Source organism: Myripristis murdjan, chromosome 13 (assembly GCF_902150065.1).
Source record: "Myripristis murdjan chromosome 13, fMyrMur1.1, whole genome shotgun sequence".
Classification (NCBI taxonomy): Eukaryota; Metazoa; Chordata; class Actinopteri; order Holocentriformes; family Holocentridae; genus Myripristis; species Myripristis murdjan.
The window spans coordinates 14,141,376-14,164,228 of NC_043992.1; the positions used below are offsets into that span (position 1 = coordinate 14,141,376).

Here is a 22,853-nt window from a genome sequence, read left to right on the forward strand (position 1 = left end):
ACATTTTATCAACCAAACACTCAGCAACATACATTAGAAAACTTGAAAATCAAGCACGTCTAAGCAAAGATTGTTCAGGATCCTCGCTGGTAAAACCAACAGCCAAAGTCCTCCCATTGCAAATGGATGCTCTCCATGCCATGACACATATATTTTATGTAAGTGAAACCTGGTCACACATGAACTTTGGTCATTGGAGATTTCAGCAGCATGTGGTACATCAAAAATAACAAAAAATCCTGGACAAAACAAACCTTGGCTGCCAGATTTGGCTTTCAAGCTGTTTGTTCTCAGAGGCCAACCAAAATCCCTGAAAGGAATGTTTGCTGTCAAAGTTCAGACTAACTTTTTGTACGACTATTTACCGACAGACCTGCATGGAGGACACCAAGAGCTGGCCTCTGCCTAGGCTGCCAAAACAAACACCACGCCAGCTGACCGAAAATACACTTCACTCACAGACACCCAGAGTTTGGCTCAAGTCAAGAAGTTCAGTTTATTGTTTATTGATGGGATAGCCCCTTGAGATGAATCATCTTGTTTTCAAGGGGGTCCCAATGCGGCCACTTCTTGCAACAAACAACCAAAACTCAAAAACAACCAAGTTCTTCCCATATTTAGATGATGAAAAGAACCAAGGTATCATCACAGTAGTAGTATCAGTGTCAGGGTTGGTATATAAAAGTCACTTGGATTCACAAATATCTCATTTACTGGAGTGTTTTGACAGTTGCAAATGACAAACGTATCGGCACTCTTTGCGTTGATGTACATTCTCTGATGTTCTTATTTGTTAGGGAAAAAATAGCTGAATATCTGAAATAGCTATTTTGGCTATTCCTATTTCGGCGATTCTGTCACTCATTCAAATGTCTGTTGTTGTCCTGACGACTTCATGCCTCATGTCACTGTTGTGTTTATGTCATAAGTTATCAGTGTAACACGCCATGTAAACAATTTCCCCCAAAAGCACAATAAAGCAATCTAATTCCTTGATTCTTTGTGATGCTACATTTTCAAAACACAGGGAATCACTGGCCATCAGAAGTCAATATCCACCAGCTAATACCCATAAAACCTTGCATTTTAGGGGTGTTCCCTGCAGTTGGTTGAGATTATGTTCTTCTATGGATTTACATGGAATTTCATTTGTAAGAGGACCAAGACCCACAGAGAAATGGAAAAAGAAATAGCCTAGTTGCTCAAGGTCCAAAAAGAGGCAAGAAATATCTTCCCACTGCAAGTTCTCAAGTCCACTTTTCAGAGATCGTCCGCATGAAAAACCTGGCTCTGAGAGCAGAACCAGTTACATAAAAGTGGTAATGAGCACCCACACGGACAGAATCACAGTGTAATTACCTTATGATTTATTAGTGTCATTAGGCCAGGGTTTATACGCTGCACAGTCTGATGTACTGTATGCAGAGGATGTTGGCTAGAATAACCCCATCAGGAGTTGGAATGCTATTTTGTACTAAACACCAGCTATAAGCTGTATATTATACACCAGGTTAGGCTGCATCTCACAGAAAAGGTTTAGAGCAAGGGGGAAAAATTTTAAAAATTAGAGCAAGAAAAAAATAGTTAAATGCCAGACAAAATTTGCAGCAAGAAATGAAGGAAATACTGAGATATCAGCAGTAAAATTTTGCTGTCCTGTGCAGAGGTGATGACTGACATTTGTATTCAGCGGTAAACATACACTTGACAACAAGATTTATATTGTTAAGAAAAACTGTTATTTTCTGCTTTCACCGATTCACCACTTACCTTTCCATTTGATTCCAGGTGTTAAATCTATATGAAAAGTGAGTACATCTGTCTCAATTAATTTTCGCCTAATGCAGACATCAGTTCAAGCTGGTGGCTATCAAACAAACCCCATGGGACATTAGTTGACCCTGGCAACAAGCAAACATCTTGACTCTAACTCGAAACAATTAGGGTTCTTAAAAGCCAGGTCATAAAAAATGCCATGGGGGTGATTGGGAACCTATTTCTCCTGCCAGGCTACACCCTTCACCTTACAGTCCCTGTTGAGATGTACAAAAGGGACTTTGTATCGGACTCCCTATTAAGAAAGGTACAATTAGAGCAAAGAAAATGTATTCAAAATATCTTATTATATCCTAAAAATACATAGTCATTTATGTTAAGAAATACTGAGCACTTGTTTCAATGCTACAGTTTACCCCAAATGAGAAAACTGATTTAACAGATTTTTACAGATTTTGTGCCTTTTTAAGGACTATGGCAGTGATTCTGCATGTGTAGTGTAGGGCACAGTGTTTGCTGTGGTGGCAAGATCCACGGCTCTTTGCACAATGAGGAGACCAGCATCACCTGGGTCATGGTATGTCGGACAGTTCTTCTGTAGGAAACCACTGAGCTTGTTGATGAGCTGTTGCATGTTTGTGTCGCTTGCAAGGAACTTGTTTAAATTCATTGTAAGAGTGATGTCCTCATCTATGGTTACAGTTGCTCCAGTCCTCCCACCTGGATGCCCCCCCCGATAATCGTCGAACACCACAACTGCTTCTCCATACTTTCTTGTGATAAAATTGCTTGCTGATGTCCTTGTATGTGGCTCCGTGTGTCCATGGGATGCACTGGACAAGTGCTCCAACATCCAGCATATCCTGAACATGGCCTGTGACTCCTGGAAGGTCAGGTGTGAGGAGTGCCCAGGTGGTATCTGCTAGAGCTTCTGTGGCTGTTGAAGCAGTAGGGAGGTGCCACACAGTGCTGGAGGATGACTGCACACCTCACACTTGACGACTCATGCTGGGTCTTGTATGGTTTTTTGCAGCAGTTGTGAGTCATACTTGTGATTTTTACCTGATCCCTCTGCTTGAATGTGTACTCAAAAGTAATCTGTCCATTCAGGAGGGCCAAGATGGTGTTTCTGATGGCCTTTGGCTTATCAGCAGTCACAGAAGGGTGTGCATAGACCCCAGTCGAGATATTGCACAAGCTTAGATCTGAGAAAATGGGGTTTCTTTCTCGGAGAGAGTTTAGAACCATGAGTGTGTGCTTCATGTCACATAACCTACTTGGCTTGCATCTGTCATGTCCTCATTCTGTTTGCCACTGCCGTGGTTCAGCGTAAACTGGCATGGAGAGCAGCCATGTCAAACACTGAATCTCCATCATCCCTTGCCCTCTCACGAGGCACTCACTAGTTTTCATACTTTCATACATGTCAGCACCTACTCAATGACAAGATCTACAGACAGGCCAGCCCATAGGCGATCACTCCGGCTGACTACATGGAATCCCTCTCCAAATCTTTGGTAGACATCTGGATGTTCCACCTAGAGCTTGCACATCTGCTGCACACAGATCTGAGCCAATTTCGTGTAGAGATTATGCCCAGATGCTACCATGAAATGACACATTTCTGATATTACCTCAAGGTGCAGTTCCCAATTCCTGCTGCATTCAGCACTCAGAAAGTGGCAAAGTATGTATGTATGTATGTATAAAATATCCATACACTGCATCCAGAGTACAGTGGTCCTGCTAGAGGATTTCAAGATTTAGTTTTGCTTTCGAGTCGTTCTCTTACTCTAAATATCACATCAGCAGTGCAAGTCTTCTCTGCAGACACTGATCCTTCCATCAGCTGTGCAGAAAGGACAGCAACTTCATCCTGATCAGAGTTTCCTGTTCCATCCCCAGCTGGGGTATCTTCCTCTGATGATAGTTGTTCATCAAACTCTTCTATATCTCCTGACAGTGGAGGGGGAACCACATCTTCTGCCTCTCCTGGTTACTGAATAGGGAGAGCCACACCATGTGTGTGAGACACAATCAGGCCATTCAGGACGCCTTCCCTTTCGTCATGTTTACCACGGCATTGGTTGCATAGACAGACTCCATCACTTTCTGCCACCCAACCATGAAATGCCCAATGGGCCCGGTGGAAGTTGCAGGACTATGTTTCTCAAGTCACTTCCCTACAGCTCATCTCTGATGATCAGCAGGGCCTTCCCGCCAGAATGGTTGGTCAAAATTGATGATGGAGATGGCATTGTGAAAGTGGCCATGCTCATATAGAATAACACAATATTAAAATGTACTTTTTCACACAGTAGTCACAAATGAGCAAATATATTGTTGAAATATATCAATTTGATGAGATCAAATATTTTCTGAGGTAAACAAAATTAAGATAATACTTACATTTATCAGATCTTGTGAAACAGTCTCTCCACTGGGAAATGGTCGCCAGAGAAAAGTTTGCTTTACATTGAGAGTGATCATTTCTGTTGTTTATGAACAGCGGGAGCCGTAGAAGCAGAACATTACAAGGCGGGTGTTTCCACCAAAAAGTCTCATTTGAAATTGGAGGGATTTTTATTGTGTGCTGTGAAATCTTTAGTAATTGTGATAAACAAGCCAAACATCCAAATAACTTGTACGGTCCTTTAAAGGTTAAAGGTTATAACAAGGGTTTACATCTCACATCACAAAAAAATACAAGCATGAAAGCCATAAAATGATGTGCTGTGTATTTCTCCACCAGCACTCCTTTTGGGGTCAGTGGCCACTGATGATCCTCTCTTGCCATTCCTGTATTTCATATGGAAGAAAGTCAGACAGTAACGTGATTAGACAAACCGGAGTGACTCATGGCACATGACCTGGCCTTGTTAAATTGAAGCTCTAATTATGAAACTAAGTGGCGTATGGATTTTATTCTGCTGCTCAAATTGGTAAACCTCATTTCCCTTGTAATACACGCCAGGAAGTCTCAAGACACCTCCCAGTGTCAAGGCTTCACCCATTTCTTCTTCTCTCACGTTCACTCACATGTGCATGCAAAATACACACAAGAACGCGTGCGCGCACGCACACAAACACACACACACACACACACACACACACACAGTAAACACCATTATGCCAATAGTAAATACACACAGACCTTATATATGACATATCTGGGTCAAACATACTAATATAGACTGAGGTCAAATCAATCAATGTCTACAGGTTGCAACCTTTTTTTCCTCAGTGCCCAATTTCATCATATCATACATGTCAGTCATGGCTGGATAAACTGTTGAGAGGCAGAAACAGTCTTTCCTTTCTTTTGAAACATTGTTGATTCTTGCCAAGTCCAACATAGTTACATAATGTCTTTCCATGAGAGAGGTTGGGAAAAGCCATTTGTACTACCTAGCCCATGGGTGTGGTGTAAATATGACATTCTGGCTGTTATAAAGAATGATGTGGCGTAAGGCCTGGGAAGTCATAATATGAACATTACAGTCTTTTCAGGCTGTGACCCTAGGCTGACAGTTAACCTGACACAGGACATGATCTATTCTCCCTTGCAGTGTATAGCAGCAATGCTCAAAGTGGGGTCCTTGGAGGCGATCCAATGGTGGTGCAAAACAAAATGAAGATTAGTTTGATGTCACTAGTATTGAATTCATTCTACTCACTCTAGGACAGTCTCCTCAATGTAAAACAAAAATCCTTTCAGGCTGAGATTCCTGGGACAAACCCTTTATGAAATGGTATCCAGCTTGCCAAGGTATATCTATTTGAAAGTCCTTTATATCCTATATATCTATATATCTATATATCTATACATGCACATATACATATAGTGATTTAATTGGACTCTGTGTATTATAAATCATCATCTATTGTGTATCACTGTAATGTAGCTGCATTTTCTACATTGTAACAAACTTCGCTAACATAATGTAAATGTATATGCAAAGTATAGTGGTGTTCGTCTAACTCTGAGAAAACGAAGAATGTCTCCATATTACAGCATGTCTTCTGTTACAAAAAAAAGTGCTACTATTGGCTGGAAATGGGTTATCAAACGTTAGTTATTCGCATAATAGCCTCCTAAATAGTTGCACACATAACCAAACCACAGCTTTAGTACTTTTATTTGAGATAACCAGTCTATCGACACCTTTGATCAGAGCCCGGATAGCTCAGTCGGTAGAGCATCAGACTTTTAATCTGAGGGTCCAGGGTTCAAGTCCCTGTTCGGGCGAACGTGCTTTTGGCGGAGAGTTAATTTCTGCAGACGTTCACTTGAACATAATGATAAATCTTCTATCCGCTTCAAAGGCACTGCGCGTAGTTCCTTGCGCCCTGACCCACTTGGGAGAGGAACACGGACAACTGCATATTAAGGATACACCTGGGCGAGAGCTAATGCACGTACCTGTGTCCAGCAAGGCGACTAAATCTCTTTAAATTAATCTTAAAACACACCTGAAGTGATGTTTAATCATTTTTGGACTATATGGCCTCCTTGGATTCGGAAACATCTCAATCCGAAAGCCAAAAATTCACTAAAATCCACAAAGCACGCCTTGCATCCGATATCATTTACCACTAAAACTCCAAAGCCAAATTTATGTGATGAGGTGTAAAAAAAAAAAAAAAAAAAAAGATATTTTGAAAAAATGTGAAACTTCGTAACCTAGACTGCTCCAAACTCTGACTGCTGTAGTTACGAAGCCTCCAGACATGAGTGCCTGCCACACCTTACCATTTACTTTCTTTGATTCCAACTCTACAACTCACATCTCAACATGTGATTTTTGTCCTCGGTATGTCAGCCATCTCGCCGCATCGTAATTCATAATCTCCGTCCTTCAAAATAAAAGCCGTATCACGTGAAACAGTAGTGATAGTGGGGCGGGCTGTTTGAGAAACATAGTGACACGCACCAGCCAATCACCGCCTATGTTTTGCGGCTTCCCATTCGACGATAAACATTGTGATCTGACCCGCAGGCTCTCATTGAGGCAAGGGGAGCTAGCGTGAATGAGGCCGAGTAGCTGCCACAGTCGCCGTTATCAATGCAAGGCTGGAATTAAACACACACACGCCAGCAATGGTGAATCATTATCCTGTCTGACAAGGAGGAGACGCAGATTCGCGGCTCCAACTCCGAGCTTTGCAACGGGAAACCCCGCTAGCGTTGGAAGCTAATGTTAGCTAGCTAGCTTTTGCATGTCCTCGTTTTTTTTTCCTTTGCTGGCAACTGACCTCCACCACCACAACACAGACGCGTTGAGTAACGTGTGCTCGCTAGCTTTGGGGGGTTATAATTCACCTGTTCTCTTGACGTCAGCGCCCCTTGTCCCCGTGTGGTACCCAGTGGACGGTTCCTGAATATGATACATAATGAGTCAAAGAGATACCCTGGTTCATCTGTTTGCAGGAGGGTGAGTATATGTAACTAACGCCACATACACCCACGAGCTGAGCTAGCTTGCTGCACGGACATGCTCGGGGTTAGCTCTTTGCTAGTCAGCATCTGTAACCTTACCCGTGATATTTGACTTGATGTGAGATCTGTAATGTGACCAAGAAACGCAGTTTGATTAGAAAGTGACTCAATCTTATCCATGCATGTGCACCTGTAGCTGTTTGCTCAATGTCACAAGTTGCACTGTGAGTCTTGAGCTGGTTGTTGGAAGGACGTCCTGTATTAATAGCTAATCAGGATTTAACCCAAACTGTGCAATAATGCATCTCTATTTCAAATGTCAAGTTGTTGCTGAAATGATCGGCTGTGTAGTATCAAGCTAAGACACGGAGAATCAAAACCAACATGACCATCACTCAAGGTTACCGCCTTACTCCAAATTAGGGCAGCACAACAAAATACCTGGATATTTAAGCCAGATGTCTCTATGGCAATACGATATGACTGCGGGTTCACACATTTTTATATTAAATGTAGCAACAGTGAAAATTGAGCATTATTCAACAGCATAACAACACCACATGGACCTAGAAAAGTATTTTATTGACCATTACACATCAATCACTGTCTTAGAAACAAATGTATTGCTGCAACCTCAGCTTCGACACAATGCTTCAGCTGTATTTTATAAAACGGGATAATAATACAAAGTGGGTGTAGAAAATGCACTTATTTCACTAAGTATTTTTTTTTTTTCCATCAGAAGAGACCAGTCACTGTCTAAGGCTAACCCTAACCCTAAATTTGATATCATCTATATTGTTGCCTTTTGAGATATTAATATTGAGCATATTCATTTGTAGATAACAATATGATAGCAATATACAGTTCAGCCATACTCCAAATTATTGTAATTAATTGATATGAGAGAATACAGAGCAGGTACAGTCTATGGAAACCAAGGCACAGGTGTGACCGTATTAGCCTAAGTGACTTATAAAGCGCCTCCTTAGTGGTTTTGTTTGGAGTGCAATCCAATCTACTCCCTTTACTACTTGTGTGCCAGCTCTGTCAAAGGAGCTGTCTCAACAAAAGTAGCATTCATGCCAGCTTGGAACAGCTGAGTGACTGAAGTTGTCATATGGGTATGTGTGTGTTTAGTTAGCCAAAACCACAGTGCATGGGGCATCTCGGCGTCACCAGCTCAATTTTTGCTTGCAGGTGCTCTGCATCCTCGGAACACAGATGAAATGAAATGTTCATGTTTTTGGCAGGTCATTGGCAAAAAAACGAAGACTTACTTAGGCTAATGAGGCAATTCTGTGTTCAGGCAGACTAATTTTAGGTTGTGCAATGAGAGAAAAATATGACGAGGACAAGTGTGCACTTAACCATGCCATTGTTGATAGTTGTCATAATTATCATGTTAATGTGATAATAGCTCTTCAAATTGTATGCCTCACAGAGTTTACTATTTCCTATTACTTTGTGTGGCTGCATTGAAGGAAGAATAACAAGCTACAGTATGTGGATTGATAATCATACATAAAACATAAATATAATATGCTTTTTGCTCTATGGGCCTAGATATGTGAATTAATTGTGTTTTATAATCTATTATAATCAGTTATTTTATAAGCTAAGATAAGGTATTTTATAAGCTGTCAAATACAGGTTTGTCTGCCACTGCCAAAACAGTGTTGGTAAGACTTATCTCCCACAGCTGTTATGTATACTTTAGTATTGATTCAGTATTAACCCTAAGTAATGATATGTTCTGTTTTGATAGCTTGTGCTCAGTCCCATCCCTGCCAATACAGTTCAGCTCAATTCCATTTCTTATTCATTGATCTGGTCACCAGATTGACTTCAGTGACACCTCACCAGAACAGGGCACTTCCCTGGAATTCATCATAACTTGATGCCCTAAATGTAGCTGACTGTTTTTAAAGGGTTCCTTACTCATAGGTTATAGGCTAGCCTTTATTTTATTTAGGTTTTGTGTGCTATTGTCATGTCTTTGCAAATGCTATCATAGTTTGTTTTATTTATTTTTTTATTTTTTATGTGACAGGAGGTGGGGTTTGATACATAGACCCATCAACTGAGCCACAGATTAAGATTACTAATAGAGCCATGTCTGACAAATAGCTGAAATAAAATACATGTGTCTGTGGGTCTGGGGCATGATGTGGTGTTGAACAGAAATGTACTGTTACTCCCTAGGAAGCACAAAGCTTTTTTGACTGGCTCTCTGTTCCCACACTGTGCTGTTCCACATCTACATGCCGGAGATCCTTAGAATTCCACAAACCACACCAATGGCTACTTGTTTTGCGTTGGACTTAGCACGCTGCACACCTCATTGAAGAAGAAAAGCACACAGTTTGGCCCTGTCAGCTGTAAAATAGACATGGTTGTCTGCTAACTTTTCTCGTCCTCTCCTATCCCACCCATTCCCCACACACCCCCATTTCTCCCGCCCCTCTCTCTGTGCCAGGTGTGGGGGAACGGTAGGAGCCATATTGACTTGTCCACTGGAAGTGGTGAAGACGCGTCTGCAGTCCTCGTCCATCACCCTCTATGTGTCTGAAGTTCAGCTCAGCACCGTCAACGGGGCCAGCGTGGCCCGCATGTCTCCACCGGGCCCCTTACACTGCCTAAAGTAGGTGCTCAGCTTTTCCCACTGCACCTGTGAATTACACGCATTTGCTTGGTTGTGCGCAGGATAGAGTTGTTTGAGTTTTTAGCTGTAACCAGAATTAGTGGAATTGGTGTGTAACCCAGCTCATGGCTCCTCCTCCCTGCCCACCCAGGGAGATTTAGCTGCTGAAACATGGCTCCCTCCTCAGCAGGAACTGTGTTGTTGTTGCTTCTGCTGTTTGGTCTGGCTGATGTCTCCCTGGCAAGGCCAAACACTCCCTGAAACCAGACTCCATAACCTAACCCTCAGGAAAAGCTACACACAAAGTACTTAAGTCGCCTTAGCCAAGAAGGATATTTGACTAGAGGTCCTACTGCTGGCATAGAGTTGTGTTTTTGTGGATTTTTAGACTCATCCTTCCATGAGTCTTTCACAACACGCCTTTTTCTGTTCTCTGTCCACTTACCCAAGTGCCCCTTTGATTTGGATAGATTGCCAGTTATGATGCTGATGGAAATCTGATCCGCCCCACAAGGAAGAGAGTTACTGGGCCTTTGCTGAAGAGGTCATTTCAGGACAGCTCCAGGCCCCTGGAAAAAGAGTGTGTTTGATGGCTACATGCCATGCCTTAAATTCCCTGATTAAATCACATTTAAATGAATTGGCAGTCACGGAGGTAGTAGTCCTGAGTTTTGTTCTTGAGTGTTGCTTGGTTAGAGCTCATCACTGTCCCAGCCAAACCTAAACCTGGTGAACTGTCAGCTGACATTTTTTTAAATTATATTATAAGCAAACATACATCCTGCAAATCCTAGTAAGTGAGGCATTATTCTTTGTAGCACAGTTTGCATCAGATAGTTATTTATTTTTTCTTTTTCTTTTCTCCCCCTAAAAATAATAAAAAATGAAAATTAACCCTAGCAGACAAAATGGTCAGCAGAAAAGGCTGTTCACCCTACAGTCGAATGCCTGAAACTCAACATCATATAATCAGTGGGGAAATACAACTATTTTCAGATTAGTTTTCACAACAACAAGGACAAGTTTATTTGTATTTTAATATTGTTTCCTGTGTATGAGAAACATTACTTAATACATTTATAAAAATAAAAAAAAAATGTATAATAATTTTAGAAGCAGCCAGGTCCAATAGAAATAAGGATTTTAGCCTAGAATTGAGATACATATATTATAACATTATATGATAATAGGCCATTTTTCCATTGTCCTCTTTGTCCCATATTGGACAAATCAAATGAAGGAAAAAGAAAATGAATTTTATAGAACTGTAACTAGTTTAGCCAGTGTGCCACTTGAATACACTGTCGTGGTGTGACCACTGGCTTGTGATTTTTGCTAGAAACTGTAACTTGAGGGTTTCCTCATTCTACTTGCTCTACTTTCTATGTGGTTGGCATCTTGACATTTGCTGTAAGGTGTTTGTCCTGTAACTGCATTTAAAGCAGATAAGAGACTTAAAAAAATTGGAAAGTACTCTCTTTCTATAGATAAACTAGGCTATAACTTTTTTTCCCCTATTTTGCATTTTAATGCCTGCTGGAGGTTGAGAAAACCACCCTAAACCTGGACACCGGGAGAGGAAGAAGGGAAAAGCGTGGTTGTAGTTTGGAAATCAGCTTCTTAGAAATAAGCTATTTTAATTGTAGCTGTCCCTCTGAGTTGTTCCTGTTTTTTTTTTTCTTTTTTCTTTTTTCTTTTTTCAATTAGGTGTGATCAAGAACTACAGTTGCTATTGAGAGACAAAGACACTAAACAAGTATATAAGTACACTGATTCTCCAGCACCTGCAGCACCTCTAGTTCTCACATCCATTCTCACAACATTTTTTTTTCACAATGCTTTGGTCCAGCGCAGGGCCAAGTTAAGGCCAGCGGCCCGCTAGGCTTTTAACTCATGGGGGGAAACTTTGGAATAATGTGTGTGTGTGTCTGTGTGTGTGTTTTCAGGTTGATCTTAGAGAAAGAAGGACCTCGCTCTCTCTTTAGGGGCTTGGGGCCAAACTTGGTGGGTGTGGCACCTTCCAGGTAGGTTGACCCCTGTTATTTACAGCACAGTATCTTCATCATACTCTCAGTATTCTGCACCTCTGATTTTGGACTGAAAGGCAAGCAAGCCATCTGTAATTTGCAGAGACAGTGGTTTAGTGTTTGCAACCCCAGCTTTATAATAGTCTGAGGTCAACTGAGTTAATGCAAAACATTGTCTTGAGATTAATTATGGTATCACTCACAGGTGGTTTATTTCATTCCTTTTAATGGTTACACATTTACGTAGTAGATTCTTCTAAGTTAGTAAAAAAAACACATGGGCTGCTTTGATGCAACTTGATTGTCATAAACATGGCTCTTAAGTAGCTACCACAGGGATCATTGAGATATATTCCTTTGCTCAGCCGCTCTTTGCACTGTTCAAATGTTCTTGTGTTCATTTGGAGCATGACAACATTGGCGGTACAGAGAGAACAGCATTAGTTCTATTTCTGGAAAATAATTGACTGATGGTAGCTAATAATTTACCCACGATACAAGCAAACCGAACATCAAACTAAATTCCATAGGCTTAGCCATGGATGTCATGGTAATGGATTGGGGAAAGAAAATACTGCTTAATTAGTGGAAATTTAAATGACACCCCAAGATTATTGAGAACTCTACGGCCAGTAGAAGGCCTTAACATCATTTGTCGTTCCCGTGAGGAGCCGTGAATCAGCTCATTATCAGCCTTCTGTTCCATCTGTCTTGACAGAGCACTAATGCCCCCCTCCACCCACCACTCCTACCCCCACCCCACCAGAGGTTTTAATGCAGTTACATAAAGCGGTCACTCTGAAGGATAAAACATGGAACCAGGAGTTTCTGAATGACAACGCTAAGCGGATCAGAGCAAAAGACCAGAACAGCGTGCGCTACCACTGCCGGTTTAGCTTGAGCTGAGTGGAGCGGAAAGGGTTACCCTAAGTGTTGTTAGCCTTGTGTACTTAATTGCAGTTGTCCTTTATAATGATAACAGGTGCAAAGTGGGGGCTAATGGCAATGGGCAGTGGCTGATGCTGCGGCAAGCAGGTGCTAGTGCTAAGCATATGTGAAGTGTTTTGTTGACATCTGTCTTGAATAGATGCTGATGCAGGGCCACGGGTTCAGAGCCACTCAGACCTCCTGAAGTGTCAACAATAAAGGCATGCAGATGGACACATAGACAAACACTGTTGTATAATATGACCAGTGAGCTTTTAGCATCTATAAAAGTGATGACTCTAGTCTGACAAAGCATATTTGATGAATGGTTGTCCAACTAATCAGACTTGGTATTCAACAGTGTCACTGCTAGAGGAAGAAAAGCAAAGCAGCTCCAATGCTTGCATTTAGACATAACTGTGAACATGGTTGTTTTGACCTATTAATTAGTGAGAACAAGTTAAGACCGGTGCTTTTATACTTAACCATATTGAATAGCCTCTTTGTCCAATTAGGCCTGATACCCCTGCACTCAGTCATGTTATTTTCGTTCTTGGTTTTATGGTTAATGAATTTCTAAAGCTCATTACCCTGGACCTGACATGGGGCAGTTTTGTTTGTTAATGTTGTGTAATTAATGAACCACACTGCTGCTGGAGGTGTACTGTTGTTTTTACATTACAAGGCTGAGAGTAATTACTCATGCACCAAAGAAAAAACATGACATATGTAACTATTTTGTTTGTGCTTTGTTCGCGGCATTTACTTGTCATTTCTCCTCCAACAGAGCAATTTACTTTGCTGCTTACTCCAGTGCCAAAGAGAAACTGAACGGCATATTGGAGCCCGACTCCACGCAGGTACACATGCTCTCAGCTGGAATGGCAGGTAACTATATATTTAAAGTAACAGATTGAAAAAACACCTCATGTACTTTGTAAACATGGAATGAATGTCAGCTATGATCTAGTGACCCATTTCCAGCATGATTGTTGAAAATGCCAGCGGATTGGACCTGATCTGGTTCACAGTTGGCAAAGATGGTGAAGATGCACTGCACTATTCGTGTTAGAACTTCCAAGCTAATTATGTTTGAAAAAGAAGGCATAATTGTGGCATGCTCTACATCGCACAGACATGCTAGGATTAGGATTCTGTCATATATATGAATTGCTGCCAGCCTTTGCTAATCTCGTCCCTGCCTCTCCCTAGAAAGCAAGCAGCAGCAGAACTCATGAGTCGTGTTTGACTTGACTTGACAAATGCCTCATAGTTTTCAAATCTAGAATAGTACACAACCCCGAGCATTCCTTCATATATCCTTTATTATTCAAAAACAAGCTTAACCTGCCTCTTTCACTCTTTACCCAGATGTATTTTAAGCTTACAAATTTTATGAAAGCTTATTTGCTTAAATGCTTAAGCATTAAAGGTCAGCCTTAAATAAAACTTCATTATTCTCTTATGCTCTGTACGCCAAGGGAAGGGAAGGTCGCTTGCGTTTCAGATTGTGTCACTCTATTCCTGTTGGGAATGTACAACTATTCATGTAGGCCAGCCAGGCAACCTGCGCCTCCAAGGGTTGGTGTGTGGGTGTGGGTGTGGGTTTGGGTGTCTCTGACAGGTTCATGTTGACACCACTTTTCAGTGCACCATGATTCAGACCTTCCAGCAGCCCAGTCAAGGTCAGCATGTGTCACTACACTCTATATCACCCTCTACTGGCTATCCACATATGCCACAGCAAAGTGAAGCCTCAGCTGATCTTAATAGACTCTATTCTAAAAATGATGTGGTGTTGACAGCCAGTGAGAAACCCAGTCTGCTTGCCAAAGATACAGAGACACTTGATACAGAGGATAAAGCTGGCTTCTGCCATGGCTAACAATGGATGCAAAGTTTGTATGAAGATCACCCCTGAGCTAAAACCGGCTAGCATGCATGTTATGCATGTTTTGCATGGTTTACACATAATCACATGTGTAAATGTATGTCAGCATAGTGAAGAACGAGATACATTTCGACAACAGTTCTTAAGCCTCAATACTTGGTGTCATTTTTTTGTTTTGACAGTTCCTCTTTGTCACTTTTAGCACTTTTGTCAGTTCCTTTTTAGGGGGAACAACAGCTCACTGTGACATGTCAAGGGTTTTTTTGTGAATAAGTTCCTGACTTTATTCCAACATGTCCCGTCTACTGTTTCCGTGTGGTTGATGATTTCAGAATGGTAAATATAGTGGGTCAAATCGTATGCATAGTGGGGAAATGGAAAGTGAGAGAGTTGCATGCTGGTCAGTGTGCTACACACAAGCCTGTGTCTGTTTTAGGCTTTTACTTCTACCGTAGTTCTCCTCTCGCAAGGGCATGAGACCCCCACACCACCAGGGGTCTCTAGTTGCATCTGTGAGGAGTAACTTGGGTCTGCGTGAGTACTCACCACAGATCTGTGCTTCTTTTTTTTTTTCTTTTTTTTTTTTTTTACATTCGTCTTCTGTTTGTCTCTCAACATTTCTGTCCTGCACTCCCTTGTCATCTAGGTCATTGGATAAGATGCCATTTGCACAAACTAGCATTATTTTGGCACTCAGTCTCTCCCCTTCAAACATACACATAGCCTAGTTCATCGTGGGGCTAGCACTCTCTCTCTATAAGCTAAAAAATATTCAACAGTTTCAACTTGTGTTCCATCATCAACATGAATGCAGTCTGAAGAACATTGACATCTTGTCTAGAGCATTAGTTTGTGGACAGTCATTTGATTTGACCTTTAACTGAACAGGTTAATGATCCTGTTTCTTTTTCCACAGGGTTCACAGCCATCACAGCTACCAATCCCATATGGCTCATAAAGACTCGTCTGCAGCTAGATGCTAGGTAAACATGGCAATTTTATAAGGGCTTCATAAGCCATCTTTCTCAATCAGAAGGTCAAACAGATATCAGCCCGTGACCGGACGTCTTATAATGAAAGACTTTGATGTGCCCATATAGGAATTTGAGAATAAGAATGAGCTATTTGTGGCCGTAAATTAAATATCATGGCCTTTCTGCTGGGACCTTTTCTAAGCTATTTACAGATATCAGTGTTTGACCTTCTGCCTGTTGTGGAATGCTTTGTAGGTCCCAAACGCATTTTAAAATGGGCAACATGTTGGTTTGTTCTTCATTGTGTCTCTGTCTTCCCAGGAATCGAGGGGAGCGAAGGATGAGTGCGTTTGAGTGCGTGCGACGAGTGTACCGGGCAGACGGCCTGCGAGGCTTCTACAGGGGCATGTCGGCATCCTACGCCGGTATCTCAGAGACTGTGATTCACTTTGTGATCTATGAAAGTATCAAACGGCGCATCTTGGAAGCCAAGGCCTCACAGAACATGGATGAGGAAGAAGAGGCATCCAAAGATGCATCAGACTTTGTGGGGATGATGCTTGCCGCCGCCACCTCCAAGACCTGTGCCACATCTATCGCTTATCCACATGGTGAGGGCAAAGGCTTCTTGGAGCTTTAGAAGGCAGTGTTGGATTTTTTTTTTTGTTTAGAAAAGACATGGCATCTCCAAAAAGATCACCAAAACATGATGTAAATTTTCCGCTCCCAAAAATAGGGAGTCAAGTTCCTTCGCCATGTCAGATTAATGTGAAAGTGAATAGGGATGTGAAATGATTGCCTCTAACTACAATATGTATATCTGACACCAGCGCTGACTGTTTTGCTTAAGATCTTTGATTTATTCTAAATTTCTTTATTTATTAAGGCAGGTGTAGCACAGTTTAGACGCCACAGTGCATTTGCCTCTATTGCAGCCTGCTCTGCATGTTCTAGTGTAGAGATCGCACCCCTGAGATAATATCTGCTCATAGTTTGTGGTCTGTTACTGTTACTGTTAGTGGTCTGTAAGGGCCTACTCACATTAAGGCCAGTTGCTCCGTATCGTGCTGAAGCAAAAATGCCCCTCCTCCCCAGTCCCCTGCTGGCCTCCACTCAGATTACCCAAAGCCCAACCATGCTCAAGCGCGATTGCCTCCGGTACGTCCGTCATCACGTTGAAATACGACACACGCATGGCCCGACGTCATTATAAATCGACTTTTGTTTATACACGGTTGCAGCAGCACAACGGACAACAACACAGACAACATGGTTGATTATTGATTGCGCGAGGCAGTGATTCGCAGTTAATCGCACTGTGTGCATAAGACGATTTTTGTGGAGGCATGAGGAAATGGGGAGGGACGGTCGCATGATTCACGTGATGGTAGCAAACTTCCTCTAACTAAGTTCAAAGATTTAGTCTGGGAAAAGGTCCTACATGATGCACATATATCAGTACTTTTGCTTATTTAGACGTTTTTAGTAAAGCAACTTATTGTTGGCAAACAAAGTGTGGTGACTTTTTGGTCACAGTGACTGGAAAGTGACCCCCTTTTTAACTCCAACCTAAAACACTTAAATAATAGGACATCTAAATGTCAAGTTTTGGTGTCAGTCCCTCAGAATCAAAGGGCAAGGGCTCGTGTCTAGACCCACTAATTTGCACCAACATGCAACAATCTTAATGGGAGAAAATAAATCATAGAAGTGGCAGACTGCAAATTAGACATGCAAATTACAGGAATAAACCAGGCAGGTTTAGTAAAACAAACAATTAAATTACAACACTTCACAACACGGTGACTCCTGGAATGCTCTGAACATCACAAAGTGATGATATATGATAGTGACATTTTCCTTTAACACCTCCATATCTTCTTGTTCCTGCAGAAGTGATTCGCACCAGGCTACGTGAAGAAGGCAGCAAGTACCGCTCTTTCTTCCAGACTCTAAAAACAGTGCCCAAAGAGGAGGGCTACCGCGCCCTGTACCGCGGCCTCACCACCCACTTGGTACGGCAGATCCCCAACACCGCCATCATGATGTGCACCTACGAGCTGGTGGTCTATCTCCTGAACGGTTAAACCCTTGGCCCTTTTCCAGAGAGTACATGTAACCCTGCCCCTGCTCAGAGAAAGAAAGAGAGAGAGAGACTGAATGAACGCCAGCCAGCACAGCAGATCCCCCTCACCAGAAGAGGACGGAGATGGCGCCCTCACCTTTTTGTCTTAGTGTTTCGAGTGGTTGTTTTGAATAAGGTGGGGGTTTAGTTTGGTTTCCTGAGTGGCACAGCACTGGGAGGAATGATGGTAGGATCCCGATTTAGGGATCTGGCTTTCACAACAGTGAAGAAATGGTTTGCCCCTGATTTGTAATTTCTCTTTTCTACTCCCTCCCATTCTCTCTTGGGTTTTCATAAGTATGTTCCTCGTGCAAGCACATTAAGTCACAGAGCACTGAAGAGAGCACCTAAAGTTATATTAAAAGTATCTAACAGTACTAATCATGATAGAGAAGTAACCCCACTCCTTACTACTCGGTAGATAGAAGAACCTCTCCAGCAGACGGTTTTGTTCTCTTGTTGATAAGTCTATTTTTTTTTTTTTTTGGCTTAAGGAGCCTTTTAGAAATATTAAACAGCATTCCCTGCATCCTTCACAGTACCGTTAAAGGCAAAAACTGTGATGTCGCCCAGAATCTGTGGTTATCATGCAGTGTATAAGCAAAAATATCTGACATGGATTCTAAGGTTAGTGTAAACAAGGAGCAATATGTGCTTGTTTAGTGTGGGTGAACGGAGCATATGGGTGAAGGGAGGGAGGTGGGAAGATGTGCCTTGTGAGAAGCTGTGAACTATACTGAGATGCACAATAGCTGTAGGAGGAAGGTGGAGTTCTGGTTCATCAGTGAAACTATACAGCAAAGGGTGTAGAAAGCTACTTTGGTACACTGGCATTGGGTGATGAGAGGTGCATGAGAGACCCTTTGTGATTCTTTTACATATTGTGAATATACACACACACACACACTCCCAAGGATGTTTGAAAGACCTAACCTACAAGACATGCCGGTTTTGATGTCTCAGCAAGGTGGGCGTTTACATACGGTTACAGTTCCTTGACGCTAAATATTTTGGTGAAATCCTGAGGCAGTCTTTGTGAATATCTGCTTTCTCATTGTAAGTGAAGCATCCAGCGTTAAGGCAACATAAAGACATGGCCTGTGAACTTCGAGGGTGTGTGCGTGTGTGTGTTTGTGTTCACAATAGTCAGGAGAAGACTGACTTCTGAGATCTGATCAAAGGTACACCACCACCAGCCTGAACATAATCCACCATCCTAACTACTGGAATGTAAACACACATGATGAAAAACCTTACTAAAGACAAGGAAGTGAAACGCTGATCGTTATCGTGAATTTAAAAATCTATCTATATATATATATTACTGAATGAATAAATAAAATTAACACATTTTAACAACATAGCTCTATTAAATAGGTATGTCTACACAAAATGTGACTTTGTCGCATTTGTCTGCCCATCAACAGCAAATGCATTTTTTTTTTCTTTTTAATGGGAGGGGTGTTGCCATTGTAACCCTGTTGTTTCTCCTTGTCAAACAACCATGTTGTTGTTGTTTTTTTTTTTTTTTTGCATGTTTCCATTGCTCTATCAGTATCCTCTCATCTCAATTCTTTTTCTCAGCCACAGAATCCAGGCTAGTTTTACAGGCGAGGACAATCCTCTCATGAGTTTACTCTGGAAGTTGTCATACAGTTTAACGTGTATATGGGTGTATGTGTGGGGGGGGCGTAAATGACTCAGAAATATGCGCACATGCATGAAATGCAGACTGGAAAGGACTAACTCTATTTTGCCTATTCCTTACCTTCATTCTGTATAGGAGGTTTTTTTTTTTTTTTTTTTTTTTTTTTTTTTTTTTTTATTAATGGTTGCATTTCAAGTTGTTTCAAAAAAGAAACAGTTTGTGTGTTGTTGTTTTTTTTGACTGTTTTTTTTTTTTTTGTTTGTTTTTGGATGTCCTTGCCTTGTAATCTGAGAAAGTTTGCTCTCTGCTTTGCCCTCTTTTTACCTACTGACCTTTCCCCACTCACTGGACACGAGCACTATGAGCCTTCCCGGCCTGCGAGAGCCTCGCCGTATGAATTTTAATCACAAGCCACTACCTTAAAGGGGCACGACTTTGCCAGAAATGCTAACACAAATTAACATCCCACTTCATTAGCCCAAACCATTACTGTTCCTGCGGTGTATTTTAGCTCATGTAGATAAATAAATATTCACTGCTAATTAGGCCAGACTGCTGATGTGCTGCATGAAGCATTCCCAGCTCCTTTGGAAGGGGAGGGTAGTCTTAGCATATGCAGCTCTAATTATGCTTACACTCTCAGTGCCAAACTGTGGAAACAGCTTGAGTGTGTGGCCCGAAACAGCCTCACATGTTATTGAGATCTCAAGTGGAATCATTTCTCACTCTGCGCACTCACATTAAACAGCTCACACGAAGGACGCATTAGATAGCTTCATATTTGAACAGTCATCGCTGAGATTTATTGGTCATTAGAGGCGATACAGTCGGCACTCTAAAGTCGATGGAGTAGTGCTTGAGCCGTTAGTCCATGGTTGACCCTGTTGCTGCTAGTAGTGATTGGACACGTCCTGAATCACGGTGCTGGCTACACTCCCATGGGCTTTGACAGAGGCCTGACAGACAGTCCATGCAAATAGTGTGTTGAGTTGTTTGCACCGAGCCTGCTTTGGCTGCGTCTCCAGTTCTATACATCTCTTTCACTTGTATCAGTACCTGTTGTTTGTCATATGATGCATTACCCACTGCCTCACATGGCTATTCTTTTTCCCCTCCACATGTTTGCATTGCGTGTTAATGAGTGTGTGTGTATGTGTGTATTAATGTGTTGATGTATTTGCGTGCTTGCTTAACATGGCATTGATGTCATTCTTGTATTGTTTTCTATGTGTGTATGAGACCATAGGAGTATGCACTCAGTTGAGTAGCCGCAAACAGTGTTTTTATCTCACTTTGTTGTTTTTTTTTTTGTTTTTTTTTTTAATCTGTTGCGTTTCCCTGCCTTCTTTTTTGTGTTTCCATGTTCTCATAAATGAGCGTACTGTAAGTGTGGCTCAGTCTATGCATTCTCTCATAACTGTTTTTGTAAAACAAAATTCAATAAAATGGAAAGAGTGCAAGTAAACGTATTTTCATGTGTCAAAATAATATGTTTATTCCTCCTTGGCTCTATACAAAATAAACAAATGAAAAATACATTTTCTTTGTCTGCTGGATGCAGGTAAATTTGTGACCACCAGATGGTAGTGTGGGCTTGCAGTTTGTTTTTGAGAGTCTAAGCACATCATCTGATGCATGATAAACGTAATGTTTCACAGCCATTACTCAAATGTTTTATTCGAGTAAAAGCAATACCGTAACGGAAAAATATTGCATTAGAATTAAAAATCCTTCATTCTGAATGTTAAGTAAAAGTATAGAGGTATTAGCAGTAAATCATTGGCAAATATGGAATGTAAAAGATAGATAAGTGAGGATATCGAAGTGATGATAATAAATTCATTGCAAATATAGGTTCTTTTCAGAGTCCTAAACTACTAGAGCATTAAACTGTAAGAAGTAAGCTCTGCTGCATACGCAATTGGCTAGTTTACACTCTAACAATACAATATATTTTATGTTTTGCATATAACTTTTATCTATACATAGGATATGATGTTACTTTCCCTTGTGCCATAATGTAGGATGAGCTCTCCCAAAGGGCCCAATTCAGAGTTTTCAGAATGTTAAATTACCATGCAAACGAGAACCACAGAGCACAAAGGGGCTATGCCATAAATCTGCAGGATCATAAGTTGGGCAGCAACATTAATCAGCACCCAGTCTGACTTTCAGGGCAAGTGAGGGAAGGCAAGTCACTGCGGTAATCACGTAGGCAGCTTCCTTCACCTATATTTTGATGAATTTGACCCACGGCATCTCGAGCACACCGTCCACCACTGTTATCTGCACCTCTGCACCGTCCACATTACAGAGTCGCACACCACATCAGACCCCTACACTCGCCCAAGCAGAGAGCACCACTGGAGCCTGCATACTCACATTAGTATCTGCTTAGGCTAAACTAAGCTTGGCCAGCCCTGCAAGACTGAGTGGCAGTTTCACAGAAAGCTTATTTTTCAAAGTGATGAGATAAATGTAGTGCAGTGAAAAAGACCTAAATTGCCTTCTGAATTATAAAAAAGTAAAGGTATAGACAAAATGGAAATAGTCAAGTTAAGTACCATGTCTACTCTGAGCCAAAATAAATTCTCTGCAAGCAGCCAAATAGTTTCTGAGCTGAGGTGACATGAGGTGAAAAACACACTTTACTTGATTCTACATTCAACATCTGGCCTGAAAAACAGCATCAGCAACAGTCAGGCACCGCACTTATTTTTTTCGTGTCAATCAGAAAGTAAAGACTGTTATGTCCTCCAGCAACACCAGTGTTCTAGAAATAATACAAGAAGTGCCTTGAGGTGCTGGCCAGGCCTCATTGGTAAATTGTGCATTAGGGATACACTGTGATACAACTGCAAAAACAGATGGAGCTGGTAGGCTGTTATGACTGGCTGTGTCCCTGTTTACCTCTGAACTGCAGTGGAAGGGAACAGAGGGCAGGAAGAGACAGACAGATGGGAAACTATTACTATTTTCCATTGTCACTGTCACTGACAGGCTTCATGCGCCGCTCCTAGGTCCTGGTGTTTTTTGTTTGGTTAAAGTCTTGAAAAGGAAAACTGTCTCTGTCTTGTCCTTACATGCACAACTTTAAAGACATGTACATCAAACTTTGCAAACTTTTTGTGCTTATTCCGCCGCCTTGGCATGCTCCTTCCTATTGCCAGTTTCTCTTCTGTTACACAGCCAGCCCATCTCTCTGTCTCTCTCTCCACACACCCTCCGGCACTGAAGTCCTTCCTCGTCTAAGAAGTCCCACAGAGGGAAGAACCATGGCTCAGCCCTAAAGCTACGTACACTCTTGACAAAAAGGGTTCCACATAGCACCAGAAAATAGGTTTGCACCCTTGCAGAGCCCCTATATGATGCAGTAGTGTTCAAAGTTGGGTCCGGGGTCC

General features: G+C 41.7%; 1 protein-coding gene and 1 non-coding gene across 2 annotated transcripts; both read left to right on the forward strand.

Moving 5' to 3' along the window:
• The first annotated feature begins 5,952 nt into the window (after positions 1-5,952).
• Positions 5,953-6,025, forward strand: trnak-uuu (transfer RNA lysine (anticodon UUU)). The gene has a single exon. It is a non-coding gene; the product is annotated as a tRNA-Lys (tRNA).
• A 744-nt stretch (positions 6,026-6,769) lies between these two features.
• On the forward strand, positions 6,770-20,921 carry LOC115369838 (solute carrier family 25 member 36-A). The gene is made up of 7 exons (XM_030066528.1): positions 6,770-7,211; positions 9,696-9,860; positions 11,807-11,884; positions 13,602-13,702; positions 15,622-15,688; positions 16,001-16,290; positions 17,573-20,921. The coding sequence occupies exons 1-7, from the start codon at positions 7,171-7,173 to the stop codon at positions 17,764-17,766; spliced, it is 936 nt and encodes a 311-aa protein (XP_029922388.1). The 5' UTR covers positions 6,770-7,170; the 3' UTR covers positions 17,767-20,921.
• The last annotated feature ends 1,932 nt before the right edge of the window (positions 20,922-22,853 follow it).

Bases quoted from the DNA above. Each gene is read 5' to 3' on its own strand.
- LOC115369838 (XM_030066528.1), top strand. From the start codon at position 7,171: ATGAGTCAAAGAGATACCCTGGTTCATCTGTTTGCAGGAGG. The intron at 11,885-13,601 runs GTAGGTTGACCC...CTCCTCCAACAG, and splicing joins GTGGGTGTGGCACCTTCCAG to AGCAATTTACTTTGCTGCTT. The intron at 16,291-17,572 runs GTGAGGGCAAAG...TTGTTCCTGCAG, and splicing joins ATCTATCGCTTATCCACATG to AAGTGATTCGCACCAGGCTA.